The sequence below is a fragment of the Capricornis sumatraensis genome, chromosome 5, assembly GCF_032405125.1.
Source record: "Capricornis sumatraensis isolate serow.1 chromosome 5, serow.2, whole genome shotgun sequence".
NCBI lineage: Eukaryota > Metazoa > Chordata > Mammalia > Artiodactyla > Bovidae > Capricornis > Capricornis sumatraensis.
The window spans coordinates 37,909,068-37,924,831 of NC_091073.1; the positions used below are offsets into that span (position 1 = coordinate 37,909,068).

Here is a 15,764-nt window from a genome sequence, read left to right on the forward strand (position 1 = left end):
CGCCATTCTTGATCATCCGTCTCCTGGCCTTGTAGCCGCTCAGTATATCATACTGGAGATCCCTCACTTCTCTGGCCCTCAGTTGTCACTTATATAATGTGAGAAATTTTACCAGATAATGTTCCAGGTTCCTTTCCTCTACTACTCTGTCGTTTCAGGGATCAGAGGATGAACAACTCACGTTGACCAGTCTGAAATATTTTTAGTAGCTGCTTTAACCTAATAAGGGTTTTGTTTTTTTAATGAGAGGTTAATCATTATAAATGTTAATTATCAGCAATTCAATCATCTTTCAATTGGGTTTACTCTGTCAACTCCTGATTAACCCAAAATGAGGGTTAGAAAGGTCTTGGAATCTCTGCCCCCCGACCCTTGCCCTCTGCTCTTCTGCCACACCGCTGGTTTTTTTTTGTTGTTGTTGTTCTTTGTTTGTTCGTTTTTAAAGCTTTCATTGACCTGTGTGCAGATTAGTCATGATGTGGGAACATGGGGACTTGGGATAATTTCCCATTTTCATTTTCCAGAAGAGGCTTAGTGATGAGGGTGTTGGTTGCTGGACTGGGAAGAGGGGAGGGAGGCTGTTTAGTCACCCTCTTGACTCAGGCCCTGCCTGCTGACTGAGATACGGGGCCTACTGACCCAGAATGAACCCTCAAAGCACTTAATCCAGGGACCAGAAAAGGAGAAGTTGAGTGAAAGTCCTAACAACTAGTTTCTCCTTGTGTAAATTGCAAAGCAGGGAAAGTAGAAGAGCATAATGGGTTAAGAGCAGGGACTTGGCATCAAATAGCCTGGTAGGAAATCCTGTCCCGCCTACTCATGAACTCTGGAGCCTTAGGCAAGTCACTTCTCTGCTCTTTGCCTCAGCTCCTCACCTATGCAAACAGGAATAAAAACATGAACCTCAACACATGAGGTAATATCTTGTCACGTGAGGTAATATCTGGCACAGAGTGAAAGCCCATCTGTATTCTCTATTCTGGGGCTTCCAAGGTGGTTTAGCAGTACAGAATCCACCTGCAATTCGGGAGATGCAGGAGATGTGGGTTTGATCCCTGGATTGGGAAGATTCCCTGGAGGAGGAAATGGCAACCCACTCCAGTATTCTTGCCTGGGAAATCCCATGCACAGAGGAGCTGGGCAGGCTATAGTCCATGGGGTCACACAGAGTCGGACATGACTGAACACATTCTCTATTCCGGCTGTGATTACTGTTAGATGTTTCATTTATAATAAAGATAAAAGGCTCTTCAGCTTGAAGTATTGACTATCTTTCTTTCATCGGGTTCCAGAAGCTGAGAACTGAGATAAAAGTCTCCAACCTAAGATTTCATTTTAGATTTTTGCCTCATGCTCCTTGTGCCAATGGTTTAGATGAATCAACTGCAGAACTCTGATTAAGGCTAAATAGCAGAGTCACAGACAATTAACTTCAGTCAGGGGTGGTTTAGCTGTCACAATCAGAAAACCACTCTGGCGGGTTTGGGTCAAAGGGTTTGCCATAAGGACATGCGGGAGTGCGGGGAACACAGCTGATGGTAACTGCAGGGTCCCTGGGGTCCTCTCTTAGAGCCACTAGCTCTCTCGTCTCTGAGTCTGTCTAGACATTTGTTCTGTTCCTCAGTCGCTGAATGTTCAGGCCAGCTTCCTACACATGCCCTGGTGACCTTAACCTCTGTATCTGTACGCCCTCCCAAGTCACAGAGTTGCCTTCAAGTGCAGACACTAAATCCAAGTGGCCTAAATCTGTCAGATGTCTGTCCTGGTTTCATCATTAAGGCCAGGTCGTAGTGTTTACAACTGGAATGTTCTCATATGAGCAAAAGCATTTTCTTTCCTAAGAAGCAGTGTGCCTTAGGGAAGAAATGATTGCACCTTCAGTAGATTCTTAGAAATCACTTGGGGTTTCCCAGGTGGCTCAGTGGTAAAGAACCCAGCTGCCAACACAGGAGACTCAGTCTCGAAGTTCGGGAGATCCCCTGGAGGAGGAAATGGCAACCCACTTCAGTGTTTTTGCCTGGAGAATCCCATGGTTAGAGGAGCCTGGCAGGCTTACAGTGCATGGGGTCGCAGAGAGTCATACACGACTGAAGTGACTTAGCATGACTATCTCTTCTAAGATCCTATCCAATAAAGAAAGCAAAGTCGCAGAGGGGTTTGACTAAAGCCAGTCAAGTAATTGCCTGGTGGCAAGGCTGGGAATAGAATTAGGTTTCGTGTCCAGACCACTGTTCTTGCCCTAAGCTGATCTGTCTCTCAGCATAGGGCATAGGAAGGCTTGCCCACCATGCATAATAGCACAACCGGTGGTGCCTTTAAGATGCCCCAGGTTTCTCACAGAGCTTGTCTTGAATAACACATTATGACCATGCTCTACAAACCGAAGGAATTGAAAACTCATCAGTGCAAGCTTTGGAGTTCTTTGGACAGAGCCCTGAGACTTATTTATATACAATATATTATATATATAATAAATACATGTATATTTATTTATTTCAGAAGTATTATTATTTATTATTTCAGCAGTAAAAGCCCCACTTCTAATCAAGATCTGTTCTATGTTACAGATTGCAACAGAGGCAATAGAAAATATTAGGACAGTTGTGTCCTTGACCCAAGAAAGAAAATTTGAATCCATGTACGTTGAAAAATTGTATGGAGCTTACAGGTAATGAGCATATGATTGTTACTAAGAACCTAGTATTATTGATTGCAATTTTTAGGCTGAATTTTTGATTGCAGTTTTTATTGCTGCTGCAAACAATGATATCATTATAAGGATGACCTTTTTTCAATAATTATCTCACTGAAAACAAGTAATTTTTTGATGCAGTTGGACTACAGGATTGGATTTTTATATCTCTTATAAAAATAGTACGATTGAGTCTCGGAGAGCTAACAGGAACAGAGGGCTGCACAAGTACTTTTTTTTTTTTTTTCCACCAGTGCAGGCAACATAAACAACCCATCTGGTGATTCAGGTAAACATTCTTTTAGGCAATTGCTCAAGCCTTTATTTTCTTTGGATTGTGTAAGACTAAACCAAAGATGAAAGTGCAAGTGGAGAGTGAAAAAGTTGGCTTAAAGCTCAACATTCAGAAAACGAAGATCATGGCATCTGGTCCCATCACTTCATGGGAAATAGATGGGGAAACAGTGGAAACAGTGTCAGACTTTATGTCTGGGGGCTCCAAAATCACTGCAGATGGTGACTGCAGCCATGAAATTCAAAGACGCTTACTCCTTGAAAGAAAAGTTATGACCAACTTAGATAGCATATTCAAAAGCAGAGACATTACTTTGCCGACTAAGGTCCGTCTAGTCAAGGCTATGGTTTTTCCTGTGGTCATGTATGGATGTGAGAGTTGGACTGTGAAGAAGGCTGAGCACCGCAGAATTGATGCTTTTGAACTGTGGTGTTGGAGAAGACTCCTGAGAGTCCCTTGTACAGCAAGGAGATCCAACCAATCCGTTCTGAAGGAGATCAGCCCTGGGATTTCTTTGGAAGGAATGATGCTAAAGCTGAAACTCCAGTACTTTGGCCACCTCATGTAAAGAGTTGCCTCATTGGAAAAGACTTTGATGCTGGGAGGGATTGGGGGCAGGAGGAGAAGGGGATGACAGAGGATGAGATGGCTGGATGGCATCACTGACTCGATGGACGTGAGTCTGAGTGAACTCCGGGAGTTGGTGATGGACAGGGAGGCCTGGCGTGCTGCGATTCATGGGGTCACAAAGAGTCAGACACGACTGAGTGACTGAACTGAACTGAAACCAAAGATGAGACTTGCTTTGGGGTTAAAGTGTTTCCCTTGCTCTCTGGATGAGGGCCAGATCCATCCTATCCTGAAAACAAAGACAGTCTGTTTCTCTCGTTTATTCTTGAGCAACTCAACAAGCCTCCAGCATCTGTTTGCCACTTGTTTCCAACTAGGGCCCGTTCTCATGAATGGATATATTTTAGCACTAACAGAACTGAACACAAGCTGAATCACAACTTTGTGGACTAGAACAGTGGTTTTGAACACTTACGTATTTGGACAGAGATAGTTGTGAATTTCTCAGTGTATCCACCTTCTTAGTTATGTATACTTCACATAGCGACATTTTTCTGTCCCTTTGACGTTTGACATACAGGTCAGGAGCACTGTAAACTGTTCAGTACCATTAAGTATTGTAATACTATGCTTACAGCACATAAGTTAAACTAGCCAAATAAGTTATACTTTGAATTTTCCCTCTTGCCAAGTGCCTTCCTTCTAATCTGAAAGTAAATGAATTACTATTCTTTTGGAGGATTTAGAATAATGAAGTGTAATAAAGTAGCGAAACTAGTAGAGGGTAGCATGAGGTCTAATTAGAAATAGTATAGAACAAATTGTGTTTGGGCTGGTGGGATCCAGTTCCAGCAAGTTCTGATGTGCCTCTGTAGATCTCACTGACCCTACTTTTCCAAACCCCAAACATGAACAGACTATAATCCAAAACGTAAGAGACTATAACTAGTCACAGAAGATGAGATAATAATATTAGACAATCGAATTTAGACAATTCAAACTTTAGTCTTAACTCTAACATCCTTTGTTTTTGACACAACAATCATGCTTATATCATGTGTTGAATGTCTGAATTGCTAGATATTCATGTGTAATAAGAATAGCAACTATCATGTGAACATCCTCTGTGACTCTGCCAAAGCCTTTGACTGTGTGGATCACAATAAACTGTGGAAAATTCTGAAAGAGATGGGAATACCAGACCACCTGACCTGCCTCTTGAGAAATCTGTATGCAGGTCAGGAAGCAACAGTTAGAACTGGACATGGAACAACAGACTGGTTCCAAACAGGAAAAGGTGTACGTCAAGGCTGTATATTGTCACCCTGCTTATTTAACTTCTATGCAGAGGACATCATGAGAAATGCTGGACTGGAAGAAGCACAAGCTGGAATCAAGATTGCCGGGAGAAATATCAATAACCTCAGATATCCAGATGACACCACCCTTCTGGCAGAAAGTGAAGAGGAACTAAAAAGCCTCTTGATAAAAGTGAAAGAGGAGAGTGAAAAAGTTGGCTTAAAGCTCAACATTCAGAAAACAAAGATCATGGCATCTGGTCCCATCACTTCATGGGAAATAGATGGGGAAACAGTGGAAACAGTGTCAAACTTTATTTTTGGGGGCTCCAAAATCACTGCAGATGGTGACTGCAGCCATGAAATTAAAAGATGCTTACTCCTTGGAAGAAAAGTTATGACCAACCTAGATAGCATATTCAAAAGCAGGGACATTACTTTGCCGACTAAGGTCCGTCTAGTCAAGGCTATGGTTTTTCCTGTGGTCATGTATGGATGTGAGAGTTGGACTGTGAAGAAGGCTGAGCGCCGAAGAATTGATGCTTTTGAACTGTGGTGTTGGAGAAGACTCTTGAGAGTCCCTTGGACTACAAGGAGATCCAACCAGTCCATTCTGAAGGAGGTCAACTCTGGGATTTGTTTGGAGGGAATGATGCTGAAGCTGAAACTCCAGTACTTTGGCCACCTCATGCAAAGAGTTGACTCATTGGAAAAGACTCTGATGCTGGGAGGGATTGGGGGCAGTAGGAGAAAGGGACGACCGAGGATGAGATGGCTGGATGGCATCACGTACTCGGTGGACCTGAGTCTGAGTGAACTCCGGGAGATGGTGATGAACAGGGAGGCCTGGCGTGCTGCGATTCATGGGGTCGCAAAGAGTCAGACACGACTGAGCGACTGAACTGAACTGAACTGAACTGTGAGCTAAGTACTGTGCTAGACATTTATATTGTCTATTTAGATCTCAAAGCAGTTTTGTATATCCTGGTTATCCCCCTCTTACAAATCAGAAAACTGATACATAGAGAGGTTAAATCACCTCCTCTGATTATAACTGGGAGCAGAGTTTAATGGGTAGACTAAACTTAGAAGCTGCGTTGTTTGTATAACCCAGTGTTAAAGCAGCTGAAGAGATGATTACAGATATACTGATTTGCTTTTCAGGAATTCTGTGCGGAAGGCACATGTCTATGGGCTTAGTTTTAGTACTTCCCAAGCATTTATGTACTTTTCCTATGCTGGTTGTTTCCGATTTGGTGCCTATCTCATCGTAAATGGACACATGCGCTTCAGAGATGTTATTCTGTAAGTAATCTTTTTAAATTTATTGAGATTATTCCATAACAGAGCTTCAGTAGGTCTATGCAAAAGTTTGTAGTAGACTGAAAAACTAATTTATGATGAAGCCACAGAGTTGAATCTACTCTAGAAATTGGATGTTGTCAGTACTCCAAGGATAGTTTCATTTGTCGAGTGGACTGAAGTCAACCAAGCTAGTGAACACGATCATAAACCAGACTTCTAGTAATACATAGGACAGGAGGATAGCCGGTATTCTCAATGTGGAAATAAAACATAGTTAGAAAACTGCGAGAGGTTAAATAGCTTACCATTTATGGGCAGCCAAAGATGGCCTTGCCAGTAGGATAGGAATGCATGAGTGAAATCTGGGAAAGACTGTCTTCCCTAACCAGACCTGGGATGACCCTGCCCACTCTTGCCTCTTAGCCTTCCTATTGTCTTGGTTTCCAAGGCTAACCAATGGTCTTTCGAAATATGCCAAATACATTCAATTAGGTTGCAGTCTAGTCTTGCCAAGGGGAAGCTATTCTTTTAAGATCACTTGGGATATTTCTGGTGTGATGGGATGATTTTTAAAGCAGTAGCAAACAACTTAAAAAAAAAAAAAAACAGGGTCAAGACAGACAAAGTAAAAGAGTTTACAAGCTGTTCTTTTGTTTTCTTCCAAAATTAAAATAACCATGAAAAAGGAATATGTATCTTTGCATCAGTCAGGATCCTAGCAGGGACAAATGGTCTTGCAAAGTACGGGGTCTCTAATTGGGAGAGTAGCACTGACATATATAAATGACCATGTATAAAATAGCTAGCTAATGGGAAGCTGCTATATAGCACAGGGGGCTCAGCTCAGTGCTCTGTGATGACCTAGGGGGGAGGGATGGGGTGGAGGAGGGAGCTCAAGAGGGAGGGGATATGTGTATACATTGTTGTACAACAGAAACTAACTCAACATCGTAAGGCAATTATCCTCCAGTTAAAAAAATTAAGGGTCTATTTTTAAAGGTGTGAGATGTATCGAGGTCAGCAGTGCCTAGCTAGGAACCACCAGGATGTTACTGAAGCCTAAAGGGCAAGAAGAGGGAGGGATTTTCAGAACCCAGCATGCGGTGTTGGGGGGGACACCACAAGTATCCACCAGGAAAGGGGCCAACGCAACAAATGCCCTGGTCCCTCTCCTCCAGCCTCCATCCCTACTATGCTGGTCCTTGCCAAACGCCATCAGGAGCCAGAGGAGCAGGAAACCTTTTGATGCAGGCCCTGTAGGTCAGCCTCTAAGGCACAGAGGAAGGAAGATGGTGTCAGGTAGAGATGGAGAGTAGAAAGTGGTTTCAGAGACAGATGCAAACAGCCAGTTGGGAATTACCACTCGGAGTATGCATTCTGTCTAGAAAAACACCATCGAAGAAATTGGCCCTGCTTTTGAAAGCTGTCTTATTTTTATCTTTAAAATGTTAAATTCTGGGTAATTGGAAGATAGCCTTTAAAGGCTTTCATACTAAGGCTGCATTGCAGGCTCTATAGGAAGGCCAGGCAGCTAGCTATGGGTGAGCTGTTCATCTCTCTTTGAAAATTTGATTTTTGGTAATCAACCTTCTCAGGTATTTACATGAATGCTCACCATCCTCTGCCTCGTGTACTTAAAACACACTTTAATAATTAGGTTTACACTTTGCTGCATAGCAATAATTAACACAATCTTGTAAGATCAACTATACTTCAATTTTTAAAAAAGAATTTAAAAATAGAAAAAAAATTAACTTACAAACCAAAACAAGAAGCCAAGTGCCATGATACCCAGTCCAGAATTATCTAATCCATATCAGGGTACAGAAGCAAAGGAGAGAAGATTCAGTGCATGGAGTTTGATTCAATTTGATTCAGGTTTTTTCAAGCTTGTGGAACTTTAGTCTCACTTATTTGAATGTAGCTCAAAAGAGACGATACAAACAGCTTAAAAAAAAAAAAAAACCTTAGAAGTTTAGGGGAAATTTTTTTTAAGTTCTCCATTATTATTAGAGATCTTCCTACGCTTCTCTTTCTTTGGGGAGCTCTGATCCCAGAAGTAAATAGCTTTGTAAATGGCACTAATTGTAAAGAGCCTACCTGCCAATGCAGGAGACATCAAGGGATGCAGGTTAGATCCCTGGGTCAGGAAGATCTCCTGGAGGAAGGCACATCAATCCACTCCAGTATTCTTGCCTGGAGAATCCCATGGACAGAGGAGCCTGGTGGGCTATGGGATCACAAAGAGTTGGACACGACTGAGTGACTGAGCACGCACATGCAGATCTCAGAATCTCTAGTTCTTCCTAGATGTTATCATCCATATCCATTCTTTTAACTGGAGAATAGACCTTTAGGTTAAGACGATTGCTTTTTGAGGGTTGTAGCAATAGATATTTTACTTATAAGAGAAAAGCTGTTTGTAGTAAAGGCTTATTTTGCCTAATAACAATTCTGTAAGCATAGTGCTGATGATTATCGTTTGCCCAGTGGAGAGGTGGGGAGTGGGGTTGTGGAAGCCACTGTCTGGAGGTCAGGGCTGTAGAGTCAGGACGAAGTCTCACTCCTGATCTGGTCCTGATCAAGTCCCTTCAGCACCCAGAGCTCCAGTTCCCTCAACTCTAAACAGGGTATGCAGCTAATCAGTAGCATTACCTGAGAATTATCAGTAGAATTCTGATTCTCTGATCAGGAACTTCTGGAGAGAGAAGGACTTTACAAAGTTCCATGAAATCCAGGACATGAGAAGTCCTGAAGGAAGTCAGAGCATGCTTAGTTGTATCCAAATCTTTGTGACCCCATGGACTGCCACACGCCAGGCTTCCCTGTCCTTCACTATCTCCCAGAGTTTGCTCAAGCTCATGTCCATTGAGTCGGCGATGCCATCCAACCACCTCATCCTCTGTCATCCCCTTCTCCTCCTGCCCTCCGTCTCTGCCAGCATCAGGGTCTTTGCCAATGAGTCAGCTCTTTTACATAAACTAATTTTCAAAATTCCTCTGCCTCCGTCTAGGGTGTTCTCAGCGATTGTGTTGGGCGCTGTGGCTCTAGGACATGCTAGTTCTTTCGCTCCAGACTATGCTAAAGCCAAGCTGTCTGCAGCCCACTTATTCAAGCTCTTTGAAAGACAACCTCTGATTGACAGCCACAGTGAAGAAGGCCTGAGGCCCGTGAGTTCCTTGCTGTCTCATGAGCACTGGGTTAATTTTTTCCTCAAGGTTTTCTGTCTGCTAGATCATGTCGACTGGAAAAAAAGGAAAAAAGCACAATGTGAGAGTTGTGAGTTAAGTTTTATTTGGGGCAAAAAGAGGCCAATAGCCGGGAGACAGCACCTCACACAGCTCTGAGAGACTGCTCCGAAGAGGTGGGGGGAATGTCAGTGTTCCATTTGATTTTACTGAAGGGACTACCTGCGGTCAGGCACACATTTTGGCAGAGGTTTTCTGCTAGTCACAAGTAACAGATGTCTCTGCTGATTAGTGCTTTTCTAGTTATGAGACGATGCAAGAAACTGGGTTCATAAAATTCTCTCCTGAAAATGTCTGTCTGTAGGCCTGTTCTGCCAGTGTTTTCCCAGAGCATAGAGTGCCTCATTCCTGATCTCTGCCTTGAACCCCTTTCAGGGCTGTTGAAGGTCAGCGGCTGCAGAAGTTTGTGGCTTAGCCCTTGTAGATGAGAGGCAGATGTCAAGTGGCAACTGTAACCACAGAATAAATTTGTAGTGATTACGCTGACATTGACTTCACTAGCTTTGTGATAGTTACAGGGCTAATAATATTTGGCCAACTTTCCTGGCATTTTCAAATTTCATAGAAGGTTGCAAGGATTCTGAAGTAGAGCACATCAAAAGTGAAAAAAAAAACCCACCACCAAATATCCAGATATACTAGAACTAAATAATTTCCATGAAAATTGAGTCATCTGCAGGGAAAGTATGTGGCTTTAATATTGTGAGTAACTGCATTAGCAATTTGGCTCTCATCACCTGGTGTAATGACTGTGTTATAAATGATAAGACAGCTACTTTATTCAGAGTGCTGCTGCTGCTGCTGCTAAGTCGCTTCAGTCGTGTCCGACTCTGTGCAACCCCATAGACAGCAGCCAACCAGGCTCCCCCGTCCCTGGGATTCTCTAGGCAAGAATACTGGAGTGGGTTGCCACTTCTCTCTCCAATGCATGAAAGTGAAAAGTCAAAGTGAAGTCGCTCAGTTGTGTCCGACTCTTAGCGACCCCATGGACTGCAGCCTACCACGCTCCTCCATCCATGGGATTTTCCAGGCAAGAGTACCGGAGTAGGAGGATAAAATTACTATGCCAAGTGAGTGAGTTAAAGAAGCCGCAGGGCTAGAGTTAAGGGCTCTCCACCAAGACTGCTCTAAATCCCCATGCCTTTGAGCCTTGAGTCAGTGACTTGGCTTCTGCTGCTAAATTATCATTTGGGATATTTGTCTTCGGTGACCCAGAAAATTTGAGTTTAGACAACAACGCTACAACTCTCTTTACTCTAACCTGAACCCCTGGTTCCCATATTCATTTTGTATATATAACAACTCTAAAATATGACTCTCTTTAACCTGTAGCCCTGGTTTCCATCTTCATTTTGTGTATATGACAACTCTATGACTCTCTTTAACCCATACCCCTGGTTCCCATCTTCATTTTATAACAACTTGCTACCAATACTACCTGGTGCCACTACTTGTGCTGAACACAGATTTTATGTTACCCTGCTGTAGTGTCTGTTAAAGCCTCCTTGAATTTATACTTTTTATTCCAATGATTTATCAGACTAACTATAATAGCAATATAAACATACCTATTTTTTAGGATAAGTTTGAAGGGAATGTGACACTTAATGAAGTCGTGTTCAGCTACCCCACCCGGCCAAACGTACCTGTGCTTCGGGGGCTGAGCCTGGAGGTGAAGAAGGGCCAGACGCTGGCCCTGGTGGGCAGCAGCGGCTGCGGGAAGAGCACGGTCGTCCAGCTCCTGGAGCGGTTCTATGACCCCTTGGCTGGCACAGTGGTGAGCATGCTTTCTGAGATCAGTAACCTGCTTTAAGGCACTATCGGGCAAGACCTATAATCTTAATGAAAAAATTACCACATTCTGTGGATCCCAAACTGGTGCCCACAGTCAGACAAATATATGGGGACAGTCGGGTAGAATATCTGGAACTGAGTGGAGTTCAGAAAGGACTGAGTATGAAGTTGATCTCTACCCCACCCTGGGCCCTTTGCACCAGCCGGATCCCCCTGAGTGAACACACATTCGCTTCCTGCCAGAGTTCTGAGCAGATTCCCAGACTCCCTCCCCTCCCTTCCGCTTGGCCATCTCTCTAACCCTGAACTTGAGGCTCTCGTTGATCCTTACCCCCAGGGCTCTAATATTTGGCTTTTAGCATTGATGTTGGTGTCTAGCCCCTGGACCTGTTCGAGCAGAAGTGTGGCTCTTTCCAGTAATGCCTGCATCTCCCATTACCTTGGGATGGTACCCACCGACCTGGCCCAGGGAGCCAACCCCCATGTAGACAGTCACCAGAATGTTAAACCTTCTTGAGTTGTTTCTTTGGGGGAAAACCTTACGTTTCCAGTATTACAATTACTATGAAGATATGAATATGGGCAAACCAGCTCAACAGTACTCTGCAGATATGCTGTGCTAATCCTCTGGTGGGGATTTCTTTCTTAAAAGGCAAAGACTAGCTGGACTCATGTGTATTTCTTCACCGTGTCCTTTGCACTGTGGAAGCTGTATCGTCACTTAGCACATCACAAGGCTCCTCTAGAAGCATCAGGCCTCCTGCTTCCAACAAACAAAAAATAAAACCACCACCAAAGATAAAGATACTACTCTTGAACTTGTCCACTTTCAGTTAAACTCTGGTCCTTGTGTGTTAGTCACTCAGTCCTGTCCAGCTCTGTGACCCCGTGGACTGTAGCCCACCAGGTTCCTCTGTCTATGGAATTTTCCAGGAAAGAATACTGGAGTAGGTTCCCATTCCCTTCTCCAGGGGATCTTCCCGACCCAGGGATTGAACTCCAGTCTCCTGCATTGGCAGGCAGATTCTTTGCCATCTTAGCCAACAGTGAGGGTAGGTGAAGACTGCTAGCTCTCAGGGGAAAGAGAGATGAGGAGGCTAAGAGAGGTGAGGGGGCTAAGACAGGAGATAAGCAGCTTTCAGATTGTGGGGCCCTGCTACTGACCTGCTTTTCTTCCTGGTGTGCCTGGAGAAGGGGCACAGTGTCAAGGGGAAAGGTCAGAGCTGTTCAGGCGACAGCAGATACAAGTAGGACACTGCATTGCTTGCTTCTTTTTTTTTAATTAATTAATTTTAATTGGAGGCTAATTACTTTACAATATTGTGGTGAGGGCAGAGGATGGTACACTTGCCTAGATGAAGGTGGACAGGAACAGAGAGAGTAATGTGGAAAGACAGGGCCAAATGTGCTACCATTTTCCCAGGTAGAACAAGAAAGGGATGGCTGAGTTGCCTTTTTGTTGGCTGTGTGGGTCTTACAGGCTCTTACAGTGTAAGAGCTTACAGGCGGTGAGGCTTGGTATTTCACAAGCTGCCGATGTCCATGTGCCACAGTCCTCTTAGTAACATACTGTTCAGTTTTCTTTTGTTTAAGTCCTTCTTACAGTTTGTGGAGTTTGGTTTTCAGCTTCTAGATGGTCACGAAGCAAAGCAGCTCAACATCCAGTGGCTCAGAGCCCAACTTGGAATCGTGTCCCAGGAGCCCGTCCTGTTTGACTGCAGCATTGCCGACAACATTGCCTATGGGGACAATAGCCGGCCCGTAACCATGCCAGAAATTGTGAGCGCGGCCAAAGCAGCCAACATCCATCCTTTCATTGAGACCTTGCCCCACGTAAGTGAGCTGGTGACTTCCTGGATGTGGTCGCAATCAACTGCAGACTGTGTTCCTCCTCCAGCAGGGCCCAGAGTTGGCTTCTGTACTAGCACTGTGACCTTGGACTCCACACTGAAGTCCATGATACCAAGTTTCCTTATTGGTAAATGGAAATATTAGTTGTGGTGTTTATCTTGTACCAATGTCATGGGAAACGAATGAGGCAATTGTTAAGTCACCTCAAACTGTTTGTTGTGGGCTGCATTCGCACTATAGCCGTTTGCTTTATCCTTTATGGCACTTTCTTTTATAATGAAACATTTTATTTTGAGGTAATTATAGATTCACGTGCAGTTGTAAGGAATATGGGGATCATATGTACCTTTGGCCTAGTTTTCTCCAATGACATCTTGCAAAAGTGATAGAGTATTGCAACCATGATACTAATTTGATACAGCCCACTGACCTTACTCAGAATGCGCAGGTTTTGCTTGTATGCATTTGTATACATGTGTGCTTAGTTCTCTTCACTTTTATTGCATGTGAGACTCACATCCACTGCTCCAGTCAGGATATGGAACCTTTTCATCACCACAGATTCCTCATGTTACCTTTCCGCTCACACCCCTCCTCCTTACTCTCACTCCCCACAACCCCTGGCAACAAATAACTGTTCTCCATTTCTGTCATACTTTCAGAATGTTATATAAAGACATGTACAGTATATAAGTACATGAGATTAGCATTTTCACTTGGCGTAATTCCCTGAAGCTCTCGTGTGTTAACTCTGTAGTTCATGCCTTTTTATTACTGAATCAGATGGATATATGGTCTGGATGGCCTGCAGCTTTTAAAATTTTTTATTGGGGTATAGTTGGTTTACAATGTTGTGTTAGTTTCAGGTATACAAAAAGTGAATCATATATATATATAGGATTATACATTATGTATATATGTGTGTCTCCACATACACTCAATTTTAAGATTGTTTTCCCATAGAGGCCATTACAGAGTATTGAGCAGAGTTCCATGTGCTGTACAGTAGGTTGCAACTAGTTCTTTTACATATATAGTGGAGTGTATCTGTCAATCCCAGTCTCCTAATTTAACATCCTGCTCCCCATTCCTTCCTGGTAACCATGTTTGTTTTCTACATCTGTAACTCTATTTCTGTCTTGCAGAGAAAAGAGAATGCTCCTATCACTGTTGGTGGAAATGTAAATTGGCACAACCACTATGGAGAACTGTATGGTGGTTCCTTACACTAGAGCTACTGTATGACCTGCAGCTTTTTAAACTAGTCACCTATTGAGGTGTACTGTTTCCAGTTGGGCTTTTAAGAGTAAAGCTGCTATAAGTTTTTGTGTACAGGTTTTAGTGTGAACCTGAATTTCATTTCTCTGGGATAAATGCCAGGAGTATAACTGCTAGGCCATATGGTGATTGGTAGTTTAATTTTATAAGAAATGGCTAAACAGTTTTCTAAAGTGGTGTTGCCATTTCACATTCCCACCAGCAGGGATGAGGGATATAGTTTCTTTGAATCTTTGCCAACATTTGCTGTTGCAACTTTACCATCCTGATAGGTACACAGTGATATCTTATTGTGATTTTAATTTGCATTTCCTAATGGCAGAAGATGTTGAACATTTTTAGTTATTTGCCATCTATATTTCCTCTGTGATGAAATGTCTTTTCATGTATTTTGCCTATTTTCTAATTGGATTGTTTTTTACTGTTGAGTGTTGACAGATTTTTATATGTTCTACTTACTAGTAAGTACTTTGTTGGAAATGTAGTTTCCAAATATTTTCTCCCAGTTTGTAGTTTTGTTTCTCATCCTTTTAAAAGGGTCTTTTGCAAAGCTTAAGTTTTTAATTTTGATGAGGTCCCAGTTCAGTTTAGTCGCTCAGTCGTGTCTGACTCTTTGTGACCCCATGAATCACAGCACGCCAGGCCTCCCTGTCCATCACCAACTCCCAGAGTTCACTCAGACTCACGTCCATCAAGTCAGTGATGCCATCCAGCCATCTCATCCTCTGTCGTCCCCTTCTCCTCCTGCCCCCAATCCCTCCCAGCATCAAAGTCTTTTCCAATGAGTCAACTCTTCGCATGAGGTAGCCAAAGTCCTGGAGTTTCAGCTTTAGCATCATTCCTTCCAAAGAAATCCCAGGGCTGATCTCCTTCAGAATGGACTGGTTGGATCTCCTTGCAGTCCAAGGGACTCTCAAGAGTCTTCTCCAACACCTCACTTCAAAAGCATCAATTCTTCGGCGCTCAGCCTTCTTCACAGTCCAACTCTCACATCCATACATGACCACAGAAAAAACCATAGCCTTGACTAGACGGACCTTAGTCTGCAAAGTAATGTCTCTGTTTTTGAATATGCTATCTAGGTTGGTCATAACTTTCCTTCCAAGGAGTAAGTGTCTTTTAATTTCATGGCTGCAATCACCATCCTTTATTTCCTTTTACAGATTGTGCTTTTGTTGTCAAGTCTGAGAACTCTTTTTCTAGGCCTTGGTCCTAAAGATGTTCTCCACTGGTTATTTTCTAAATTTATGGTTTTACAATTTAGTTTTAATTTCATTATCCACTTTGAGTTAATTTTGTCATAAGGTTGTTTTTCTTTAGTGTTTGATTTCTTTGGAGAGGATGTGTACTCTCCAATTTCCAGTCCGCAACACTCCCTATTTATTACCTCATTAGCTGCCATCCTCGTTAGTATAGTGCTGAGTATCCCCGCC

The 15,764-nt window shown here is 43.1% G+C and overlaps 1 protein-coding gene across 5 annotated transcripts in view; it reads left to right on the top strand.

Annotated features, from left to right (window-relative positions):
* LOC138080079 (phosphatidylcholine translocator ABCB4) overlaps nt 1-15,764 on the top strand; it is a 73,137-nt gene that overhangs the window by 54,317 nt on the left and 3,056 nt on the right. For 2 of the 5 annotated variants that reach the window (XM_068972996.1, XM_068972997.1), the window contains 5 exons: nt 2,568-2,668; nt 6,020-6,160; nt 9,174-9,330; nt 10,988-11,185; nt 12,829-13,035. In XM_068972996.1, coding sequence (XP_068829097.1) covers nt 2,568-2,668; nt 6,020-6,160; nt 9,174-9,330; nt 10,988-11,185; nt 12,829-13,035 — 804 coding nt within the window. Of the gene's footprint in view, nt 1-2,567; nt 2,669-6,019; nt 6,161-9,173; nt 9,331-10,987; nt 11,186-12,807; nt 13,036-15,764 lie in introns of those variants that run through there. The other 3 variants (XM_068972995.1, XM_068972999.1, XM_068972998.1) reach the window with 3 other exon arrangements.